This window comes from Anoplopoma fimbria, chromosome 19, assembly GCF_027596085.1.
Source record: "Anoplopoma fimbria isolate UVic2021 breed Golden Eagle Sablefish chromosome 19, Afim_UVic_2022, whole genome shotgun sequence".
Taxonomy (NCBI): Eukaryota; Metazoa; Chordata; class Actinopteri; order Perciformes; family Anoplopomatidae; genus Anoplopoma; species Anoplopoma fimbria.
Genome location: NC_072467.1, coordinates 14,721,450 through 14,744,277, shown reverse-complemented (window position 1 = coordinate 14,744,277; position 22,828 = coordinate 14,721,450). Strand labels below are relative to the sequence as shown.

At 40.9% G+C, this 22,828-nt stretch overlaps 1 protein-coding gene and 1 non-coding gene across 2 annotated transcripts in view; one reads left to right on the top strand and one right to left on the bottom strand.

The window, feature by feature from the left end:
- Nucleotides 1-13,002, top strand: part of lrp5 (low density lipoprotein receptor-related protein 5) — a 64,323-nt gene extending 51,321 nt beyond the window's left edge. The window contains 13 exon segments of the mRNA XM_054619227.1: nt 2,193-2,398; nt 2,512-2,702; nt 4,755-4,964; nt 5,089-5,214; nt 6,083-6,319; nt 7,114-7,224; nt 7,317-7,556; nt 8,382-8,524; nt 8,890-8,987; nt 9,538-9,608; nt 9,611-9,742; nt 9,745-9,834; nt 9,837-13,002. Coding sequence (XP_054475202.1) covers nt 2,193-2,398; nt 2,512-2,702; nt 4,755-4,964; nt 5,089-5,214; nt 6,083-6,319; nt 7,114-7,224; nt 7,317-7,556; nt 8,382-8,524; nt 8,890-8,987; nt 9,538-9,608; nt 9,611-9,742; nt 9,745-9,834; nt 9,837-9,859 — 1,878 coding nt within the window. The 3' untranslated portion in view covers nt 9,860-13,002.
- Nucleotides 13,003-16,815: 3,813 nt separating this feature from the next.
- Nucleotides 16,816-16,887, bottom strand: trnap-ugg (transfer RNA proline (anticodon UGG)). The gene has a single exon. It is a non-coding gene; the product is annotated as a tRNA-Pro (tRNA).
- Nucleotides 16,888-22,828: the final 5,941 nt, after the last annotated feature.

Genomic DNA, 22,828 nt, shown 5'->3' with positions numbered 1-22,828 from the left:
CCTCCCCAACAGAGTGGTTTACAGAGGATTCTCCCCACCGGAACCAAAACTAATGGTGCAATCATGTGCTTTTAATGAGTTGGATCACCTCGAAATTTCCAGATTTACTGCACGGAAGTTACACTCAATCCAGTGTTGAAATACCAGCTGTGACGCTTCTATGATACCCGAGTTTACATTTTGTTACTAGTCACTTCATTGCGTGATTAACATTCAGCAAACAGTCTAATAGTAAATTGACGTCTGCAGCGTTCTCCTTCAATACTGGACCAATTTCAAAAAATATTGTCCCCATTAGTCACTTAAGAAACAAAAACATGGAAAATAAGGTTAGAACAATTAAATCTAAATGGTACCCTTTAATAGGAACAAACAGTGAAATTGATCCACTTCATGTGGTGATGATCAATATGTCACAAAGTCATGGTAAATACTCTGACTAGTTAATGAGGACTGCTTAAACACGAGAAGTAATTTAAACATCAAACAATAAATCTGCAGAGGCTGCAAGTTTTTTTTCAGCACTTAAATCTGAGTTTGAAACAAATACCCAAACCTTGGGAATAGAATGGCTGATGATTTTTTGTATATGTTGCTGTAATGCCATCTGTATCTGACATGGCATCAAAATGTGCTTGATTTGGGCACGTTTCTAGATTTCTCTGCAACTGCACAGTTCAGTTAATGTAAAAAAAGAATGGAAACCAGTACCTGGGGGAAAAAAAATATATTTGCTGGAGGATTGGTGAAAAATGTTTGTGGTTGGAAATGTTTATGTGGATAGGTACATGTTGTACAGTTCAAGATTCATGACTGTGCTCCCATTTTAATAATTAGTGTGCATGGTTAACTTTGAGTTAATATTGTTTCTGGCATGAGACGCCTGCTTTCAAGCTCCGTCTCTTCGCCCTCAGGCTACCTAAACTAATCTCACTGCCATTAAGAGGAAGCCGCAAAGCCACTCCTTTATTATCATCGTTGGCCCGGTCTCATCACAGCGTCATGCTTCTCTCCATCTTGTCTCGTGTCAACTAAAGGAGCGTTCATGGTCCTTTTAGCAAATCGGAATCAGAGTGAAATTTATGCTTTTGTTTTGTTTTCGATTTAGTCTTGTTTGGTTTCACAGCGCACTAATTAAAGCGGAATAAGTCAAAATCATAATTTGCTGTATGAAGGCTTTTGTCTTGAATTATTTAATAAACTGTATTAAGTATATTCTGTAGGTTCTTCAGCAAGTCAGTCCAGTCCCTCTCATGTTATATTGTCTTTTAACCTGCGTCCATCTCAACCAATGCCCACGCAGGCAGCATGCGTTTTGGTTCACTATCTGCAACTGGGTCGGATTATGTTCTCACTGCAATGTAACTGCATTAAGTTTTGCTTGGAAAGAGTCAGAAACCTCCCTTTGCAAGCGGTCTAGGAACGGTTGTTTTGTTCGGCACCAGAGTAAGATTGCTCACTCACAACTGTCCAAACAAACCGCACCAGAGCTTGATTAGAACTGACCAAATGTTGCCTTGTGAAAGCACCCTCACATTACCAACTCTAGCACAAACCCCTGTATTATCTTTGATAACCACCTAATTTCAACCATCAATGTTTTTCAAATTCAAAACAAAGAATCAAAGTGTCAAAAAAATTGGGCCATTTTTATCTGCCAAGAACTTAGAAACAGTAATTCATGCAACTCGCACAATTAAACCTCAATAAACCTCAGATGATACAGAACCAGTCCCAACAGGAGAGAACACGTCACACCGGTTTCCCTTCATCGCTCCCAGTCTATTTAGAGTGGATATTAGAATCAAACCATCACCTTTACAGCTCGTTCTGACGTGGTTTAGCTCCACAATGAATGCATCTTCAAATCCTCTGGTAGGTTGGTCCTGGCAGTTCACCGGTCATACCTTCAAAATAAAGGTCACTGGGCCTTTTTTGATGTGATCCCTTTTAAAAATTCACTATTTCTGACTTTTTTTTATTTATTTAACTGTTGTTTTATTACCTTTTGTTGTATTTTTTATCATATTATAACTTGTTTTGAAGTGTGTTATGTATAAAGGTATTATTAGTATTTTATCTATTTGCTCAGTGAGTAGGGATTATCTGTAGAGTCTGTAAAGCGTCCCATTACTTAATATCAAAACGAGTCAAACGTTGAACTCATCACCTATAATGTGTTCTCCTATCAGTCGTCCATGATCGTGAGCAGCAGCGTCCAGCCGGTGGAAAACCAGCTCCACGACCTGAGCCTGGACCCCTACAGCCGCCACATATACTGGACCTGTGAGACGACCAACACCATCAACGTCCAGAGGATGGACGGACACACCGTGGGCGTGGTCCTGAAGGACGACACCGACAAGCCGCGGGCCATCGTGGTCAACGCCGAGAAAGGGTGCGCTCATTTTTGTTACCTCCATAAAAGAGTGTACTGTGAACCTACTGGAGTGTCTCTGCACACAGTGAGCGATGTCCCATATAAATGTGTTTTTGTCTCCCCCCCCGCAGATACATGTATTTCACCACAGTGCAGGAGCGCTCAGCTAAGATCGAGGGAGCCAGTCTGGACGGGACAGAGAGAGAGTCTCTGTTCACCACTGGTCTGATCAGACCAGTAGCTCTGGCTCTGGACAACAAACTGGGGAAACTGTTCTGGGTCGACGCCGACCTCAAACGCATCGAGAGCAGTGACCTGACAGGTGAGTTACCATATTAGTTCCCAAATTAAAAACAGATATACATAATTAGCATATTAATACATTTTCAAACCCTTTGAACCCCAAGCTTTTTTTTTTTTTTCTCCTGTCACATTTTACTCACTGTGGCTGCGACTTTCACAATCATTGGTAGAAGTACAGAGAACTCAAACATGTCTCTTGTGCAGTGTGACACAGTTACAATGCCGTAAATCATCAAAAATAAATACAAAAGTCAAAAGAAATTGAATAAAATATAATCTATATGTACAACAAGTGCCTACAAGAGTAAGCAAATTGGGAGCTATACGTTCAACACATATTATTTACATTTTAACAACCTCTCTGGTCCTCTGCTTTCTGCTCTGTGTAAACAGCCTTCAGTTCAGTCAGCTGACTGTTGGTCTCAGCCCGGTCAACTGAGGAGCGCAGAATTTAATGTTCTTTTTACAGGATCTGGTTGATGCAAACTGGTAATTCTACATGTCTAATTTAAAATTTAACCCAAAATATGTGATTTTGATACAATTTAAAATTTTGGTTACTAGTGTTTGTCACACAGTTCAAGGACCGTCTGAAAGTTGGAAATCAGACAATAATCTCGTTTTTTACAGTTTCTGGTTATGATAAATGGTGTTATTATTGGGATTAAATAAATAGACAACATGCTTTTCAAACCAGCCGGTGGCCTTTTGGGATTCAGATGAATGAAGAACTACCAAACATAACAGAAATCTAGAGTAAATACACAGTATGGCAAGAAACGATAAATGACTCAGATGTTTAATGGGACACATAAAGAAATAATCATATAGCAATAATGGTTTTGAAAATATGACATGTACGGAGCCCGGTGAGACATGGACCCCTTTACTTTATTCTGATGGGAATTTACTGTCGGTCTGAATAAACAGCTAAGTGACTTTAACAATAGATAACACATGTAATGTTCACTGAAGCCATTCCACACACACATTGGTATGTTATAGAGCAAACAACAGAGACTTATTCTGCAGCACAGTTGTGTCTGTTTTTTTGTATGGACTGAAAAGATTGATTGACTGTGACAGCGTTTAGTTACAAACAAAGCCTCTACGCCATCTTGCTCTGTATTTATTTACTTTGGCTGATACAACCACAGCCATAGGAATTCAAACAGTGTCTGTTAGTGACAAGAAATGTCATTACAAAAATCTCAAAGATATGTTTGAGGTTGGAATCTGTGGGTCATTTGTGTATTGTTATCCTAAACCTTTCACTTTTTCTCAGTTGGGTTCACAAAACTTTTTGTAAATTATAATCAATGCCTCTAAAGATGCCATATAAGGCTACATTTCATTCACAATACTGTTACCAGAGAGTAAAAGGAAGAGTTGCTGTAGGAAAGTCCGTGAACATTTTCAGCAGTGTCACTGGAGAAAACGTTACAGTGAAGCTGCTGACGACGCGCTGCACTGTGCCAGAAATAAACGGGCGGTTAGATGATAAAAAAAAACGTCCTCCCAAAGCAAAGTGGTCCTTTAAATGAGAGGAGGTCAAGAGGGCGTGACAGTCACAGTGATTAGACCAGAGGACATCACAGTCTTCATTAGGGGACAGATGATCATCCTTCAGACCTTCAGGAAAACACAAATATATCATTAGAAAACACAACATCCAAGAGAACCCTCAGTTAATTGGAAAGACACGATGATGCTGATGATACAGAATATACTGTTTGTTTTAGGTTTCTATTTCATATTGAACTCTTTTCTCATGGCTCATACGTGACTCGGTCTGGACCACTCATGAATTTTGCACAAGGACTGTCGTCTCCATTATGTTTTACCTGAGAGCACCGTCATGTTCATTCTTCAAATGTAAAATACTCTGCTTTCTGCATATCTTGATCATAATTCTTTAAAAAAATAAAAAAATAATTTAAAGGACCCTTTTCCAAAATATCAGTTGAAAAAATGAATAGCAGACATATAGCATTTTGTTTAGTTTTTTTGTCTGAATTGGTCGGGATATACTATTTTCTTACGTTTTACCTTAACATCATCATTCCACCAGGAGCCAATCGCATCGTCCTCCAGGACTCCAACATCCTCCAGCCCACGGGGCTGACGGTTCTGGGGGATCATCTGTACTGGATCGACCGGCAGCAGCAGATGATCGAAAGGGTGGACAAGCTGACCGGGGATGGACGCACACGCATACAGGGACGTATCTCATACCTGACCTCCATCCACGCTGTGGAGGAGATGGACCCACAGGAGTTTGGTACGGACCTTCAGCTTTAGTTACTGCCAGACACATGGAGTGTACTTTGTAACAGGCTACATAAATCAGGCTTTGATTGGGTTAGGCAGCAAAGTGTGTAATGACTTGTTTCCCCTCTCTCTAGCATCCCACCCTTGTTCCCGTGACAACGGCGGCTGCTCCCACATCTGCATCGCCAAGGGAGACGGCACACCTCGCTGCTCCTGTCCCATGCACCTGGTGTTACTGCAGGACCTGCTGCACTGTGGAGGTGAGCAACGAAACCACAGCAGCAGTATTGTGGCGCAGTCAGACCTAAAGTCACTCCTCATTCATATAAATGTTGAGCGGGGAGTAATGGATCAAACCAACCTGCTGAGCTTTGCTTTACAAGTTCATAGAAGAAGATATGTTGATTGTCTGCGTCATAAAACGCTGTATGAATAACAACTCTGCAGACTTCTGTTGTCAGCACGCTAGCCATGCTAGCTCCCGTGGTTAATGTTTACAGCCCAGCCCACTTCATTTCCGGTCCAGTGTGGTCCTTTTGGCCACACTGCATGACGGTGTTAATACTGGCAGGTATTTTAGATTCAGTTTTAGTCTTACTCTTGAGACAGATTTGCTTAATAGTTTTTGTCACATTTTAGTCAATTCAATCCTTCATAGTTTTAGTTTGTTTAAGTCGAAGACAACTCAAAACTATTTAAATTCAGTTTTAGTTGATAAAAAGTATTTTAGTCAGAATGTTTGCTCTCTTAATTTTGTTAGCTATCTTGTTGTTTAGTCTTTGTTCTGTGTCAAATGTCCTTTTTTAGTCTCTAGATTATTTTGAACAATTCAGTCAACCTAGTCAAGCCAAAACCAATGATGTTGTCATTTTAGTCAGACTTATTTCAGATTTTTATAGAGAAGGTCAGATAAGATTTTATCTTGTTTGATTATCTGATGAAAAGCACAGGTTGAATGTTTAAGAATACAGTTTTGCTGCCTGAGTCTCCCTGACTGTGGTCATTAGTGAGTGATTAGTGAGTTGCACCGTTCTGGGAGCCGATCTGCACCACCCAACATGCAGAGATATGTTTTAATCAATGAAATCCAGCGTCTTCTCACTGCCTCCCCCTCTCTGTCCTTCTCAGAGCCTCCCACCTGCTCCACGGAGCAGTTCACCTGCTCCACGGGGGAGATCGACTGCATCCCCATGGCCTGGCGTTGCGACGGCTTCCCCGAGTGCGACGACAGCAGTGACGAGGAGAACTGCCCCGTCTGCTCGACCTCCCAGTTCCAGTGTGACAAAGGAGGCTGCATCGACGCCCATCGGCGCTGCAACGGCGAACCGGACTGCGCCGATCAATCCGATGAGCACCACTGTGGAAGTAGGTTCACACACTGAAACTTTGAATATTAACTTTTAGATGCTATGCTAATACTGTTGAAATGAGGTTCAGAGTGTTCCTGAAGATACAGTGCTGTAATGGAATGGGATTATAATTTATCCACACATAAACCAGTAACATAAAGGAAGTCTACAGAAACCTCACATGCACTTTACATGACAACAGTGTTTGTAGCTCACAGTCTCTGAGTATCGTAACGTCCTTTCAGTTTTTTCTTCCTAGGATGGGGTTTGCTTGCAGTTATTGGTGTATAATGGTTCATAGAAAACATAATACCCCAAAGGGCACAGAACTGATGACACAACATCATAAAATGTATAAATTAAGGCCGCTTTTATAGGCTGGCAAAATCATATTCACAATTAATTTGGTCATTATTGAGATCATAATTATTTAAAAAGTGTCAATCCCAAAGATCTTCTTTTAAATCAATAAAATAAGTCACTATCTATCACAGAGAGAGGTCACCCAAAGGTGATTGAGCCCATGTCCCACTGATGGAATTATTGCAATGTTTTTATATTTGCAGTATTACGAACTGGGTGTCTTTGGCAACATTCCCGAAAAAAAAGGCTTTATTATAGTTTTTCTCCCTTGTATACACACAAAGAATGGAACAATGCAAACAATTCTGAAAAGAGCAGGTTTGTATGGAATTTCGGACGAAGCCAAAGAATGTCTGCTTAAAACTCTATAGATATGAATGCTGCTGACATGGCAAAACCTCACTACGGTGATTATAAACTGACCATCTGCTTCTTGCTCTCCTCCAGCCATCTGCCAACCCAACCAGTTCCGCTGTGGAGACAACCAGTGCATCACCAAGAAACAACAGTGTGACAACTACTCGGACTGTCCCGACGGATCTGATGAGCTCGCCTGTGGTAAAAACTCTGAAATATGCCCTAAGCACACGTGTATTGTTTCTGGTCAAGTACTTGTCCCCTGACTCTGCATCCTCTGCTTCTGCTCCTAGAGTACGTGTCACCTCCCTCCAGTGGCATCCCCAACGCCGGGCCCAACACCATCGGCCCCGTCATCGCCATCATCCTGCTCGTCTTCGTGATTGGTGGAGCTTACTTCGTCTGCCAGCGCGTGGTGTGTCGGCGCTACAAGGGCCCCAGTGGAACGTTTCCTCACGAGTACATCAGTGGAACGCCCCACGTGCCCCTCAACTTCATCGCCCCCAGTAGCTCCCAGCATGGCACCTTCCAAGGTAAGACACACAAAGTGTGTTTAAATATCTGGAGGGAAGCAGGGAAAAGGTAGAGAGAGAAGGAAGTGAAGCTCCAAAGTGAGTTTATACGTATTGAGTTTGGAAACGGTTATGGAAATACCAGCCTCAGCTTCGCATGTGACGGTCACACTGGCCCCCGTTGTTTTAGGGTTGTGTATATATGTGGCATTTCCGTAAGTGTGTAAGAAATGGTTTAAAATAAGTCCCGAGTGAACGTGCAATTTCACATTCATTCAAAACGTCAGATTGTCAATTATAAATAGATAATGAATGATAATAATAAATTATAAATTAAATGAGCATTTAGTTTTTTGATAACTACTGCCTGTAAGTTGTATTTCAGAGAGAAATTAACTTCCATTTGTGTGAATAATTCAAGTCAAACTTGATAATAAAGAATACATTTCTAAATAGTCTTTGGACTGGATTTAAATCGACAGTTAGCCTCAGAGTGTTTTTGTTTCCCCAGACCTATTTCACTTCAGAATAAAAGCAGACTACCTCAGGTTATCAATTAGAAAATATCAGGGATTTTCTGATTTGGAATTTCAAAAGTAAAGCCCTCTTAAATGTCTTACACAAGAGGTTTCAGATTAGTGTACTAGAATGATCACGTTGGTATGATCATACCCTTCAAATGGTTCAATCATACTGTTATGTCATTTTAAGGAAAATATGAAAATATTGAGAAATGTATCGAGGTAAATCCTAAATAAATGTATCGAGGTAAATCCTAAATATATTATCGTTAAGCCGTATCGCCCAGCCCTAACGTATTAGTAAAGTGTGAACTGCTGTGTGCAGGTATTTCCTGTGGGAAGTCCATGATGAGCTCAGTCAGCCTGATGGGCAGCAGCAGCAGTGGAGCTCCTCTCTATGACAGGAACCATGTGACTGGAGCCTCGTCCAGCAGCTCATCATCTACCAAGGGAGCCTTCTACCCACAGGTCCAAACACACACACACACACACACACACACACACACACACACACACACACACACACACACACACACACACACACACACACACACACACACACATATATCCTTATCTTTGTAATTCAAGGACCCTCATTACTGTAAAGCATTCCCTAGCCCCTTACCCTAACCCTTACCATCAAGACCAAACCCCAAACCTTACCTGAGAACCAACTGAATTGTCCCGACTTTCCAAAGATGTCCTCACTCTGTTGGTAAAAAGACATGTGGTCCTCACTATGTAGCTAGTACAATTACACATACACACACAGTCTGGGCGGACGCTGTTTCCTGTCCACAGTCAGATAACACAGGGTTATTTTATGTCCACAGATCCTGAACCCTCCTCCGTCCCCGGCTACTGACCGCTCTCTCTACAACACAGAGATCTTCTACTCGTCCAACAGTCCGTCCACCACCAGATCATACAGGTAACACACACACACACACACACACACACACACACACTCCGTGTTACACACACTCTCCCCGGGCTCCATTGTTAGTTCAACTTGTATTACCCACTGCTTGCTCATTGCTGCAACCCAATGCTGTTCAGTCAAACAATTCCACAAAACTTAATATTCATTTCTGGTGGAGATCAAAAAAATACCACAGGAAATGTGAGGCAGAATTTTGTTGAAAATGTGTCTAAAATGATACACAAACATGTAGAGTATTTCCATTTGACGTAACGGTGCACTGCATTGCTAAAAAGTATTTATATATTCAATGAGCCCTATGTCTTCATAAGTGACGCTGAAGAAGTTGTACACTGACGACATGTCGCTGTGACGTTACTGTAAATAAATTATAAAACTATAATGAGGCACATGTGTAAATGTGACCGGCAAATAAATTGGAAATATGAGACTTATTGTCCGGTCACTAACGGTCAGCTGTAAACTGTCCGGCTTCGGTCGCTGCATCTCTAAATAGAAGTGAACCTGATCTAAACAATCTATGTCTCCTCCCCCCCAGACCCTACCACCCGGTCCGCGGTGCCGCCCCGCCCACCACTCCCTGCAGCACCGATGTCTGCGACAGCGACTACACCCCCACCACCCACCAGCCGGGCCGGCGTCATCGGCGGGCCGCTGGAAGACCGCGGGCCACGGCGGGCACGGCAAACACAACAAGTACTACATGGACCTGAACTCGGACTCAGACCCCTACCCTCCGCCCCCCACCCCCGCTCCCAATACCTGTCGGCAGAGGAGAGCTGCCCCCCGTCCCCGTCCACCGAGCGCTCTTACTTCCACCTGTGCCCCCCGCCCCCTCGCCCTGCACCGACTCCTCGTGACCCCCTCCCAACGGCCCCCCGGAGCCCCGTGAGTAAGGATCCAGTCCACTCGCTACACTTTACCAGGGATAGAACTCACGTGCCAACTTCCAGCCCTGACCGGCTCACACTCGCTGCTTTTTGTTCCAGCTGGTTAGGCCCAAGTGCCTTGCTCAAGGTCCCCTACGTCCCCGCAGCGGTCATCTCATCATTCCAGTCCTCTTGGAGCTCTCAGGGTGACCATCATCGGATCAGTTCTACCACGTGTCCTGTTCTCACTCAGTTGTGGCAGGTTGAAGGTCCGAGGCCCTCTCTGCCTCGCTGCAGGCCACAAAGGAGGAGACTGTGTGAATACAGCCGGCAGCTCCCTCTAACATTTTCATTCCATCAAAAGAAGGCAAACCTCCTTTGCCGGTCCACTTCTCCATCTACTGACCTCCATCTGTCCAAACTCACAGTAACTTTTGCCGCTTGCTGCTCCTGGCCTCCACTAAAACTCATCAGCATCCAGCTCACCAGCCGAGAGAGTCTCCGGTGTTGTGTGAAACCTTCTCCTCTCTCACAGCGTCCTTGTTGGCAGGACTGTATATAGTGTTAAAAAATGATATGGACGAAAAAATTAATCAGAGGGGAATTATTTTACTATTTTATTCACGCTGGCTGATCCACCGCTCCGCACGAAAAAGAAAGAAAGGACAGACGGACGTGTGTGCGTGAGCAAGTGACAGACAGGTGAACGACGGGACAGCTGATGTAGGATAAAAAGAAAAAAAAAAGCTGATACCTCCACCTCATTCATGTGTGGAGAGGTATGAACGAGCGGGTGGAATAAGGCTAAGATCAAAGTGTGAAAACTTTTCTGTACATTTAATTTTTTTTGAAATGTTGTCCCTCACATTTCAAATTGTGAATTATTTTGTCGTTGAACACGGGGGACTAATCTGCCAACAATCCTTCCTTTTTAATTTCCCATGAATCCACCGTGTGACAACAACATACCAAATGAACATCAACGTGTAAAGCTATTGTACATATGTGTAATGAAGTCAATGATTGAGTTGTGAGAAGTGAATCTGAACCTCTGCCGTCGCGTCTTCTTCACCCTCATCGTCCCGTTTACCAAAAGTATGTTTGCTGCTATCGTGTACATACTCAGTTATCAATGATTATTATGACGTATAATTAAACCGAAAGCCCCAAATTACCACTCTCATACTGACAGTAGATCATGAAGCTATTTTACAGTTAATAACAAATTATTCTTATAGCGCCTTTTGTAATTCGTATTTCTTATTTGTGTGTAGATCATCGTCTTTGTGTCTGTGTCGGTTGTCATGTTTGGGTTTGAAGGAGTCTTTTTTTATTTTTCTAATTGGAAAGTGAAAGAGTTCCAGCTGAGACATTTAGTTCAGAGCTGTTGCTGGAATCAAACCGAAGGTCTCGGTGTGCTTCAGATGCATTTGTGGTCTCAACACACCTCTACACAGCTGGATGATCACATAGGTGGGCTTGAAAAAAGGGGTTTCAGACTCCGTCGGGCCCTGATCAGACAGAGAGCGCTTTGCAGGTGGAGAGAACGCAAGGAGCACCGCACTGCCATTTTGTTCCAGGAACAGAGAGAGAGTTTTTAGAATTTTTCTGTCTTTTCCTTTTTATTATTATTTATATTTCGCTAGGCAAACACGGAACAAGTTCTAACGTTAGCTTAGCAAAAACCATGAACTGAATGCTACCTAATAGTTCGATGTATCCCCATCCAAAAAAGTTAACAAAAAGGTCAATACCTATGAAAACCAGCAACAGATGTTGTTTTCTGCTCGTTGCATGCATACAGTCTTTTCAAAATAAACTTCCGTCTTCACAGGAAACAATAGTTTAGGTTCAGGCACAAAAATCACTTTGTTAGGTTTAGGAATAGATCGTTGTTTGGGTTAAAATAACTACAAAAGTGCCATAACTGAAGTATGCCAGTTAACAAATAAATCAACAATGACTTCTTGTTTCACACGGGGAACGATCAGCGGTCTGCAGGCTGAAAGCTTGCTTATTTTGTTGAACCCACCCATTCGTTGGATATCTACGAATTACTGCAAATTATTTTATCGTGGGTATAGCTATGAGATGCTGGATGAGACACAACCGGAATAGTTAATAAAACAATTCAAATGAATGAAAACAACTTCCCCAAATCAGGTACTGCACTAATTTGCCTCCTGCTGTTTTTAAGTTCATTTCATGATAACTGCGGTTAGTAAACACAAAACACTTCATTCAAAACAATTACAAAAAGGAGCACTGAGCTGCTCAAACGCTCTCTGTCTGATCCGGAGCTCACACAGTCCAACAAGCACACCGAGGCCTTAAGTTGTGCCGGTGCTCTCCTCCAGTATAGTGAACCTATCTATTAAACCCTGCTGTGGAGTCAGAATGCCTTCCCAAAAAGAGAAACGTCACCACTGCAAACATAAAGTGAAAGGTTTGATGGGGGTGTCATCAGCGCTTGCATGGTGCAGCGTGCTTTGCTTGTTGTGTTTCCCCACCTCTGAGACCTGCTCAGATAAAAGCTCAGTGATTCTCATCATGTACCGTCGTGGTCTAGCTTTCGGTCTTCTCATTCTATATGTGGAGACCAAACGGTGTCTTCAGGGTTAATCCAGCACTTAATATCATTATGTTATAATGTTATCTACACAACACCCTAATATCAAACAGTGGAAAGACGTTTCATGCACTTACAAAAACAAAAGAGATCTCATGTTTCCTAGGAAATAAAGGAATGAGAATGCACTGGCCTTTCACCTGGATGTGGAGTTACAGCAGTAAAAAAAAGGAGAACACACCAAGCTTCCTCTAAGCTGGCCTTACGGTCACCTTTGTATCACAGTCATGTTTGAGCCCACAGGACCCTCTGATGTTATATAATGGTGTAATGGCAGCAAACCCTCAGAGGGGGACATTTCTGGAGATGGATCTTTATGTGTCAGTTGGAACTCTGAGCAGCACAACTCATTTCTATATTAAAGGCCATAGGCCCCGCCTCAAACCACTGTGTCAGTAAAAACTCCTTAAAACCTGTATTTGTTGTCTCAGTTAAAAATGCTTTGTGTAATTTACACTTGTGACATTTTTTGTATCAAAAGCATTTTTATATAATAAAGGTTCTATTTTAAGGAATTTGATTGAGTCTGTGTTAGCCGTGAGTTGAAGGTCGAAGACTGCTGAGGTTTCGAGTTCAAAACCTGCTGACCGCTTTGCCTGAGAAACAGTAATGGTGGTGATGTTGTCAATATTACGCAATAATGCTAATAAGACTATGGTTGGATGGCTCAAGTGAACCATTATTATTATTTTTATTTATTCTTTTAAATTTTGGGGGGGGAAACAAAATCAAAATTTGGGGAGTGTAGTATAGATGTAACCTTTTCAAAGATGGACAGATTTAACAATTTCCATCCATTTAGCTCCCCTAACCTGATATAGTAACCTTAAATAGTTCATTTCAATATAACTAATTCATTTATATTTTCCTATTTCTTTCATTAACAATGCTAGCGCTTTAACATCTGTTACGAATACCATCACGTCATCCGCATAAAAATGTATGTTCTCTTCTCAAATTTTCACTCCACTTATTTAAAAAAATTATATTATATTTCAGCCAAGGGTTCCTGTTCTCAAATAGAATATCAGATAGTGTCCTTTTAAGTCTATAAATTGCATTTGGTTGATTGTACATTGCTTTGAAATCCAAAGGCCCTGCATGCATCAAATATAAATGGTCAGTAACAGTCGGTCAACAGCTTTTTCAGCAGTGAGAATTAACTTGAGTTTCTGCTCTGTAGACTTTGCTGAATGATAAAACTAATTTAGAATGTGTCGAACATAATCTGACAATGATCTGCCATGTAAAAGAACAGTTAGATCTAAATTGAAAAGGTGAGGGGTTACAGTTAGAGATTGGGGACAAAATCCACAGTGAGCTGACGCTCATATGAGACAATCAGTACCGTTTACTTTTAACAAAAGAGCAATAGAAAGCATCCTGGCTACAAACATTACAAACTGGCATGGGATGTGCACGGCCCAGGACAGGAGGGCTCTACAGCGGGTGATTAAAGCTCAACTAAAAGACAATATCAACCCACAACCCGTTCTGCCTGCTGCCAGAAACGGATACAGAAGTATCAGCTAGATCAACAGACTTGAGAACAGCTTCTTTCCCCTGGCTGTGAGACTCCTTAACTCTGGGGTCACTAATAGGTGGACAGCGGTCTGAGGTCTGGACCAGAAGCCGTTGTTTCCAGACCTGGACCTACAACCGATAGATAATTGAGATTTATACAATTTTGAGGGAGCTCTTCTATTTTATCGGGCGCAGCTTTTCCAGCCTTTACGGCACCGTTTAGCGGTCCAAGATAAACACAGACCAATTGCATGCGTTGTCAATCATATCATGTGATTCTACTCAGCTAATCAAATATGTGTATTCCAATGAGCATCGCAGCTTGAGTGAGATATAAAATGGATATCGTGGCTTTTTTGGTTGACATCCCTTCACATCTGAATGAACTGAATTTAAAGCTGTGGGGCAAATCTGTTCAATTCATTTTTCAAATGCTTTCCATTATGTATTTTATTTTTAAATGCAGCTCTTATTTAACTTGAAATGAGAGAAGAACATTTATTTATAATTAGAGTATGTTTTATTTATAATTCATGCTGTTCAATTTGAAAACAGACCTTAAGCATTGTTGAGATATTATTCAATTGAACTTATTGCTAAGTGCTCCTCCATAGGTGGCGTTGATTTCCTATGAAAGTAACAGTAGGACAAGGATACAATTAAAGTTGTGATACAACCAATACAAAACACCTTGTTCTTCCTCACGTTAATCTTTAATATTCGCCTGGCCTCATTCAAGTGAATTTGACCTTTAGGTCGTTTGTTTATTCACCCCCAAAACCGCCAAAGACCTTAGCATCAGTTAGCTCTAGCTTAAGCTAGCTAGCAATGGACGCAGCTAGCAGTGCTAGTGTTTATTAGTGAGGCTGTTCAGCCTCTGACTGACCTCAAATTCACAAGAAACTCTGGTTCTTTTAGTTGTTTTCCTCGAGCATCTCCCATGATAGATCTCATCCTCCATGGGTCTTCATGAAGAAGGCTCATGGGACAGATGGTCGTGTTGAGTTACAGAAGGGACCAGCGGGCTGCTTGCTGCTAATGCTGGAGTCCATGCAGTTGTTGCTCCAAACGTCGGGGGTTACAACGTGTTTGTTTTTTTGTGTTCAAAACATCCGGTATACCTTGACCGTCAGTCTACAATGATATGTTTGCTAATTCTAGAAACTGTGACTTCCGAGCTTTCAAAATAACCAAAGTCCACCATGCCTGAAAACCTCGAAACCGCATCCGCTAACGTGGAAATGAAGCAGACAAATTCACATTTCACAGTCACACTAACAGAAATCTATTTTCTTTCTGAGTTTATGTTTTCTTCGCCAAAGACAGCATATTTTAGTTAGTTGCGGTTCTAAAGGAAAGTCTGGGGCAGATGGGAAGTCAGTTAACCTGTGGGAGGAGTCAGCAGCCTTCTTAGTCAAGTTTGACTGACTTGCTGACTTGGTGGCTGCATCGACACACTGACACCAACAAGCCTATTATTAATCTATTCAGCTTGCTGAGACAAATCTGCGCATGCCTCATGAACCACTGCATATACACACATATATTTTGTTTTATTAATTTGTAATATTCACAGTAAACAGTCAATATAGTATGTTAACAATGAACAAGGCCAAAACTGGATAACACATGAGTTTATATTTATGCTGTTTCATAACTGTTGTATTTTAGTGCATTTCATCAAATTAACAGTCACAGTGGCAGTAAAGATTAGGAGAAGACATTCAGTTGCATCAATATTAATGGGATCTTGGTTATAATGGTGATATTGCCTTTAAAATTTAGATTGTATACTCACAATCAAGGTCAATACGGTGCATTATAGCCGGTCAAAATCAAACATGATTTTTTTAATAGTGTGCCATCAATTTTTCTACTACTTTTAGTTATAGTAGCAATACAGCTGCTAACTACAACTACATCTACTTTGACTGCCACTATTAAACAATGTGAGTTTTCACATTGATGCAGTCCTATTTGGCCAATCTGTTCACATATCACATAAAGTTGATAGCATACATTATGCAGAAAATACAATCCATATGTGGCTCTCTGGATATTTTAAAGTTTAGTATTGTACACATTCTCCTTCAAATCTTGACATAACCTGCATAAATAAATAAAATTTGCGACCCTTGGATTTCTTTCGCTGTTGTTAATGTGAGAATGGACTCTTCACCTCATTTAAGAAGCCTAAATCTGCATCACATTTGCAGTTAAGTGAACTGAATCATAAATTCTTTGATAACTACTGACCTCTGCTGGTTTCCGGCCGCTGGTGCAATCCCACTGAAACACTGAGTTTGCCCTTTAATTCATTAATTAAGCCTTGTCTTGTCTGTATGTTTATTCAAAAGGGAAGCTATGAAATACATATAGACGAATAATTGCATTTAGTGTCAATACAACAAAAATATACAGAACTCAAACTACTCAACTTGTTAAATTGCTTAAGCTTTAACCACGGACCTTATTCCAGGCACATAACAAAAAAACAATTAAAAAAACTAGTGCAATAATTCAAACTCATTTCTCTGAGTCTGATTCTTACAGCACTATTGTTTCCAAAAATATTGTGAGAGTAAAGATTCCAAAAATCACTGGTCCCAGATCTTGCATGGTAAGCCATGTGACATCCTGATTTGATGAAGACGACTGTAACACCAACAATGGTTGGAGGATGTTGAATTATATTAACAGTTGACAACCCATAAAATGCACTTTTAAACTTGCGAAAGTTGAATACAGATTATATCGTGTAACTGAAATAATTATATATCCTTACTCAAAAGAAGGGCTCGTCCGGGATTTGAACCCGGGACCTCTCGCACCCAAAGCGAGAATCATACCCCTAGACCAACGAGCCGCCGTGCATGCAAGCGAGCGGGTAATTTTAAAAAGATCACACTGCTATAGGGTTTGCTATCTGGTTAATGGATGACATCTACCGAAACAGGTAACAAGTAATTGCACTGTGATAGATTTTTGCTTTACACTCGTTTGATTTTTCCAACACCCCCTGAACAGCGGCGGTACATACATATATATATATATATTTTCTATAGTTACAAAAATATTGGAAAAAACCCACCTATGCAACTAAGGGTTTATCCTTCCTGTGCTTTTCTTGATAGGACACATTGAAATGTCAAAACGCTCATTAATTAGAGACGTAACCATTTCAGTTGGCTAAATAATTTTCATCTTGAAAAAAATAGGTGTACAGAGACAATTCTTTGAAATAAGAGGAGTATCTTCACGAGCAAGTACTCCTGTTTGTCTTTTGGAGATTCAGTGTGTTTAATGTGTTTACAACTTTTGAATGCACTTTTACTTCTTTGCATTAAGTTCGTTGTTTTTCCTGGTGAATGTCAAGGCTAAAGGTGTCTGCAGGATGTGATGGGCCCTCGCTAAAATACATACAGGGAAAACCGGCCCTATAAGCTGCATCTGTTTCCATGGCATGCACTTTGCAGTGTAACTATAAACAGTGTGCTTCCTCTTGGGAGTTGGTAATATGTAGCACCATATGTCATGTTAGCAGTGATCAATGTCCATGTGCTCCCTTCACTCATAAAGTGTTACTCTCACAGATAGAGTGTTTTTTTAATCCATGAGGGGGCATCAAAGCTGGACAAAAGGTTGGACAAAGAGGTTTAAAATAGATTTTGATTTTACTGAAAGGAGAAAGACAGGGATCAAAATACCAAATCTGTTTTCAGTGGAGGACTCAGAGTGTCTGTGTGGACAGGTTGAACAAATAAATAAAAAGGGCACCAGAGTGCAGAAAGTTTTCTAGCATGTATGGCAGCCTATATTGCACTGCATCATGTTTTCTCAATTAAAGGGCACCCACTAGCGCACTGCATCTCGTTTTCTCCACAGGAAGGGTATCCTAGGGCACTTTATTAGGTTATTTGTATCAATGTAATCTAATAGTTGTTGAGATATTTCAGTCTGGACCAAAGTGGTGGACCAACCAACAGATTGAAGTTGACTTCCATAGAGCTACATAAAGCATATCCACACGTAGCATACTTAGAAACTAAATTGACTTAGCTAAATTGCCCGTAGCTAAGTTGATTTAGTAGACTACGTTTAAACTACGTCTTAACTCACACACGATGCTTGCATAGTACACAAAATCAAAAAGTTACGTCAGGAAAGTCCAACCAAAGTGTTGGACCCATCTCTTTATATAAGGCCATATTGATTTCTGTTTCCAGTTTGATTGCTACCAGTGCTTTCCCACCTCTTCCAGGTCACACGTCACCTATTTGAACTTAGCCCTGTGCTGTCTGCTGCTCCCTCGTCGCCTTTGAACCCATCTAATAAGTCAGTTGCTACAGGTTTGTTGGCAGCTCCACTTACTGTACGCCAGCCTGCCATAGTTTCCCACTGGACAAAAAAACCCCCACCAACATCTGGCTTTTGTCTTTAATGGGAAAGGTAACAATCGGCATTAATTCCCATGACAAACGACTCTGCAGTAGTCAAAGGTATTTATCGGTTCTAGTTCTGAGCGCCAGTGATGGAAACATGACACCTGGGTAGACATGCTCATTTCTGCCCGTTTTATGGCAAGATCCAATGACCCATGTTGTAGCTGGAGCTGCAGGGCTAATGTATTTTTGTAGACCAACCCCAAGTTAGCATCGCACTGGTCCCATCAACTAAAAAACAATGGTATTTTCCATTGGATTTTTGCAGAAAATAAGCTCTGTGGCAAACACAAGTTACAAGTTTTGTTCAGCATGATCATTTTCACAAATGAACATCACTTTTATGATATATTTTATGAGTTCAAGCAAATACCAGAAGTAGAAAGCTTACATTAGGCCATAAACAAACTACCCCACAGTCACATGACTTCACGTCACCACCACTAAGCTAAAGGATGACTAGTTTTCTGCTAATGACGGTTTTGTAGACTCATTTACCCATTGTTTTGGACAAGTTTAAAGCTTCAAAATTCACCAGAGTGGTATTTATTGACGTATTTTATATCTGGAACAAACAATGAAAAACTCTTAAGCCTGTATTAACCGCAGACCTTATTTCAAATACCTAATAAAAAAAACAACATTCAAAAACCCATTGACCCATTGACTTCGGGAGTGCAAAAATGCTGACTCATTTCTGGGCTTTAGCATTCTATTCTCTTTGTCTCTACCCAAGCAGAGCTCGAACATCTTAAGAAATTGGTCGCCATTGAGTTAAAAGAGAGACCGAGAAAGAAGAAACCACTGTAACATTTTACTGGGATCCATGCTGCTTTCTACTGTATCCTAACTCTGTTTTATTGCGCGTCCGTGAGGTCAAATGTGACACACGCCAAAAAAGACCAGAAAGGTATATTCGTCTACTTGCAATTGGAAAGGAGTCTATTGCCTATTTTTACTGGGCTTCCTGCGTTTTATAAATAAATAAACACACCAATTTTGGTTAAAAATAAATATTATAGGATACAATAGGTTACCTCACCTTAGATGCCAAAGGACCAAGCATGAACGCTATTGTCATCCAATTTGATGCTGTTAGGTGATCTTGGTATCTTTGTACATACAAACTAGTGTGATTTTGGGTGTTATTATCTGTTTATGCAGCATATTGTAATGTTTAGGTTTGTTAGCCGTGTGTTGAGTTTCATTAGAAAGAAAGTTGAACTGAGTCTGAGACTGGGTTTCTTTTAAAAAGTCCCAAACCAATGGAGAATGTATCTACTAACAATATCAAAGCCTGATATATTTATATATATCATTTTGGACTAAATTGACTAAACTATTTCCTCCTGTTTTTTCTGTAAGTTTTGTTAAAAACCACAGTGCCCAAGGTGAAAAACATGAAACTATATATTTTGGAGGTATTTTTAAAGGTTCTCAATACGACATTCAGAGCAATAAAATAGCGACAAACAAGTAATAGCTATGTACAGATATGGATGAGTTATGTCTACCTAAGCAGAGAATGAAGTCACTCTCCCTCTGTGCTGTTTTACACAGCCCTGCCAGTCAGGCGCTTTTTAGTGCATATTTGCTAGCCAGTGTGGCCTTTTAGCTATTCCCACCGTCTAGCTAGCGGCTGCTGCTTTGCACTGCTATCATACGCCGGTTACAGGCTGTGAAACCTTACCGACCACTGGTGTTGTAGAGGAGAGCATAGCGCCCTACAGGTAAGCACTGCTAGATTTGTCAGCTCTGTTGCCTTTGTATGCATAGCGTTGTTAGCACCGTTAGCTGCAAGTTGCCAGCTCAGCCGTCACAATCTTGAGAGCAGTATGGAGGCAGTAGATATGCTTGGAATTCTTCATTGAGCACCTTTAAAGATTTACATTTCCAACAGGAACCAATGGGCTGGAGACTGATAGACACAGACAAGTTAATGAATTCAAAATATTTGAAGGCAAGGAATACATAACATTTCTAGGTTTATCAATCTTTTAAAGGGTGACTTGTCATTCAGACAGAAGACACATTTAACGTTCCTTACAGTGATATTCAGACATGACAGCACATTTAACCCATTTGTGCCCACAACTGATATTGTTTTTATTTTCTCTGATGGAAGTGTTTTTATATATACTACGATATACTCCATTATTTTAAGGAAAAACACATGCCCAAAGTCCAACTATATAGAAGAAGAAATTGTCTGTATCTCATATGATTAAATACTGATACTACAAGGAGCACAAACAAATATTTTGTATGTATTAACTCATAACAAGTTCAATATCAGTGAAGTGTTAAATATATATAAAGAAAACACTTGAACACTTGATAAACGCAATGTAAGCGTTTTTTCCAAATTTTTCATAAATCCTGACTTTTCCCTTTAATAAATGTATGAATTTTTCATCGGATCTAAAAAGTTCAAAGTTGTACCGTATATATTGTTAGACATTTCAAGACTTACAACCAATCAGAACACATTCAGACCATGCACAAGCATTGAATGTTGGAATTTTATTTGTTCATCCATGCTAACTGCTTACTGCATGTAGCGTAGAGTGAGTACTGGTCATTGCCATGGTTGTGAGAGGGTCTCTTCTCTTAAAGATCTCCTGATACATGCATATGAACAAAACACAAAGGCCTTGTCTTTTAAAAGGTGCAATGGAATCCGCAAATGATGCCCAGTTACCACTCCAGAGTCTAACCAAAACAAAAGTAAATTGGAAGTTCAAGCATTTGGAAACGGATTCAAGGAATCCTGTTGCCTATCCTCTGTTGCCCATAGGAGAGCAAACTTGTCCAGGTGAAGTGGGAAACTTTCCAGTACAGGTTGCCCAGCTGGTGGACAGGTGCTGAGGGCAGAACAGAGGCAGGGAAGAGGTGGGGACTGGGTCTACAACTTCTACAACTTTTTGTTTTTTCTTCCCCCTTTATCCTCTATGTGTGCCTGCCGCTCTGTAATTACACCAGCTGCCTGGAACCTGTGGGTTCTTTTTTTCTCACTCCCTCTCTGCCTCCCCTGTCACCTCTGTTTTATCTACTTCTCTTCTCCTGAAGTTCTTTCAATGCTCCCTCTCCTCCCTCACCGCTGTTCCTCCCACCCACCAAAAAAAGGTGTTGCACCTGCCAAGTGATTGCAGCTGGACTTGAATGTGATATCTTCGATGTGTGCACTCAGTTAACTCCCCTGTAAATCAGTATCAGTATTGGCTCTCAAAAAACCCTCAGAAGTCAAATGTTGAAATGGCTGATTAACTTTTCTTCCTAGGTTTTTCTCTCAGTTGCTGCAGTATTTGCTTTCTTTCTAATTTCCATCGGGGGGCGACTCCTCTGGTTGCAAAAAGAAGTCAGATTGTATGGAAGTCCATGAGAAAATGAACCTACGTCTCACTTGATTTATTACCTCAGTAAACATTGTAAACATGAGTGTATGGTCTCAATCTCTAGTTTCAAGTCTCCTTCAATACAGCATGATGTTCATTTAGTAAATGATGGTCCATTTAGAGTCAAATAGAACATAAAGCAGAGTATGCTTTAGGCCAGTGCTACCTGGTGATTGACAGGCCGCTACAGCTACCTGAGCCGTATGGTGCGTCTCTTCGTCACTCCTCCAAAGTCCAAATATAGGACTTGTTGCAAAAGAACAAGATGGCAATGGCTAAAATCCAAATGTCAAACTCGAAGCTTCCAAAACCAGTCCACAAACCAATTGGTGAAGTCACGCCAACTATGTCCACTTCTATGATAATGATGGACAACATGACAGCTTCCCCGAAAGGGAAGCAAAAACTTCTTGATCGCCCCCTGGTGGCTTTCTACAGTATAGATCATAAACCCAGCTACTGCCATGTTAACGGGACATGGCCAAACTAAAAAAATCAAAGTAGTTTCTGCAATTTTTTCAGCTGACTTTGTGCTAGCGTAGCAGCTAGGTGGCTCTAACGCGAACAAGCTGCAGCCATGCTCGCCTCGTAGTTGTTTGTAGTTTTATACAATGTGAGGAAGTGGAGACAAGTCTTCCATTTATTTGTAAAGTCTATGGACTTCCATTACAATTGTGGAGCAAACATTTTGTAGGTGTTTTATCCCTTACGTGTCCAATGTTATAACAACCAACAGAATAATGGGCGAAACTGTGAAAATACATTCCAAGTTATAATTAGACAGAATAATCCTTGAAGTAAAGGCCTTTTCGCACATAACATCCTATAACGGCAATGAGTTAAATTCCCTAAATTTCCACTCTCCGTTCACACGCCTTAATCTACAAACAAATTTCTCCCAGAAGCCTATTGTCAGCACAGTGTATGCCTCTCAAGAGTGTCTTACCTGGAACTTGTATAGTGTCAGGGA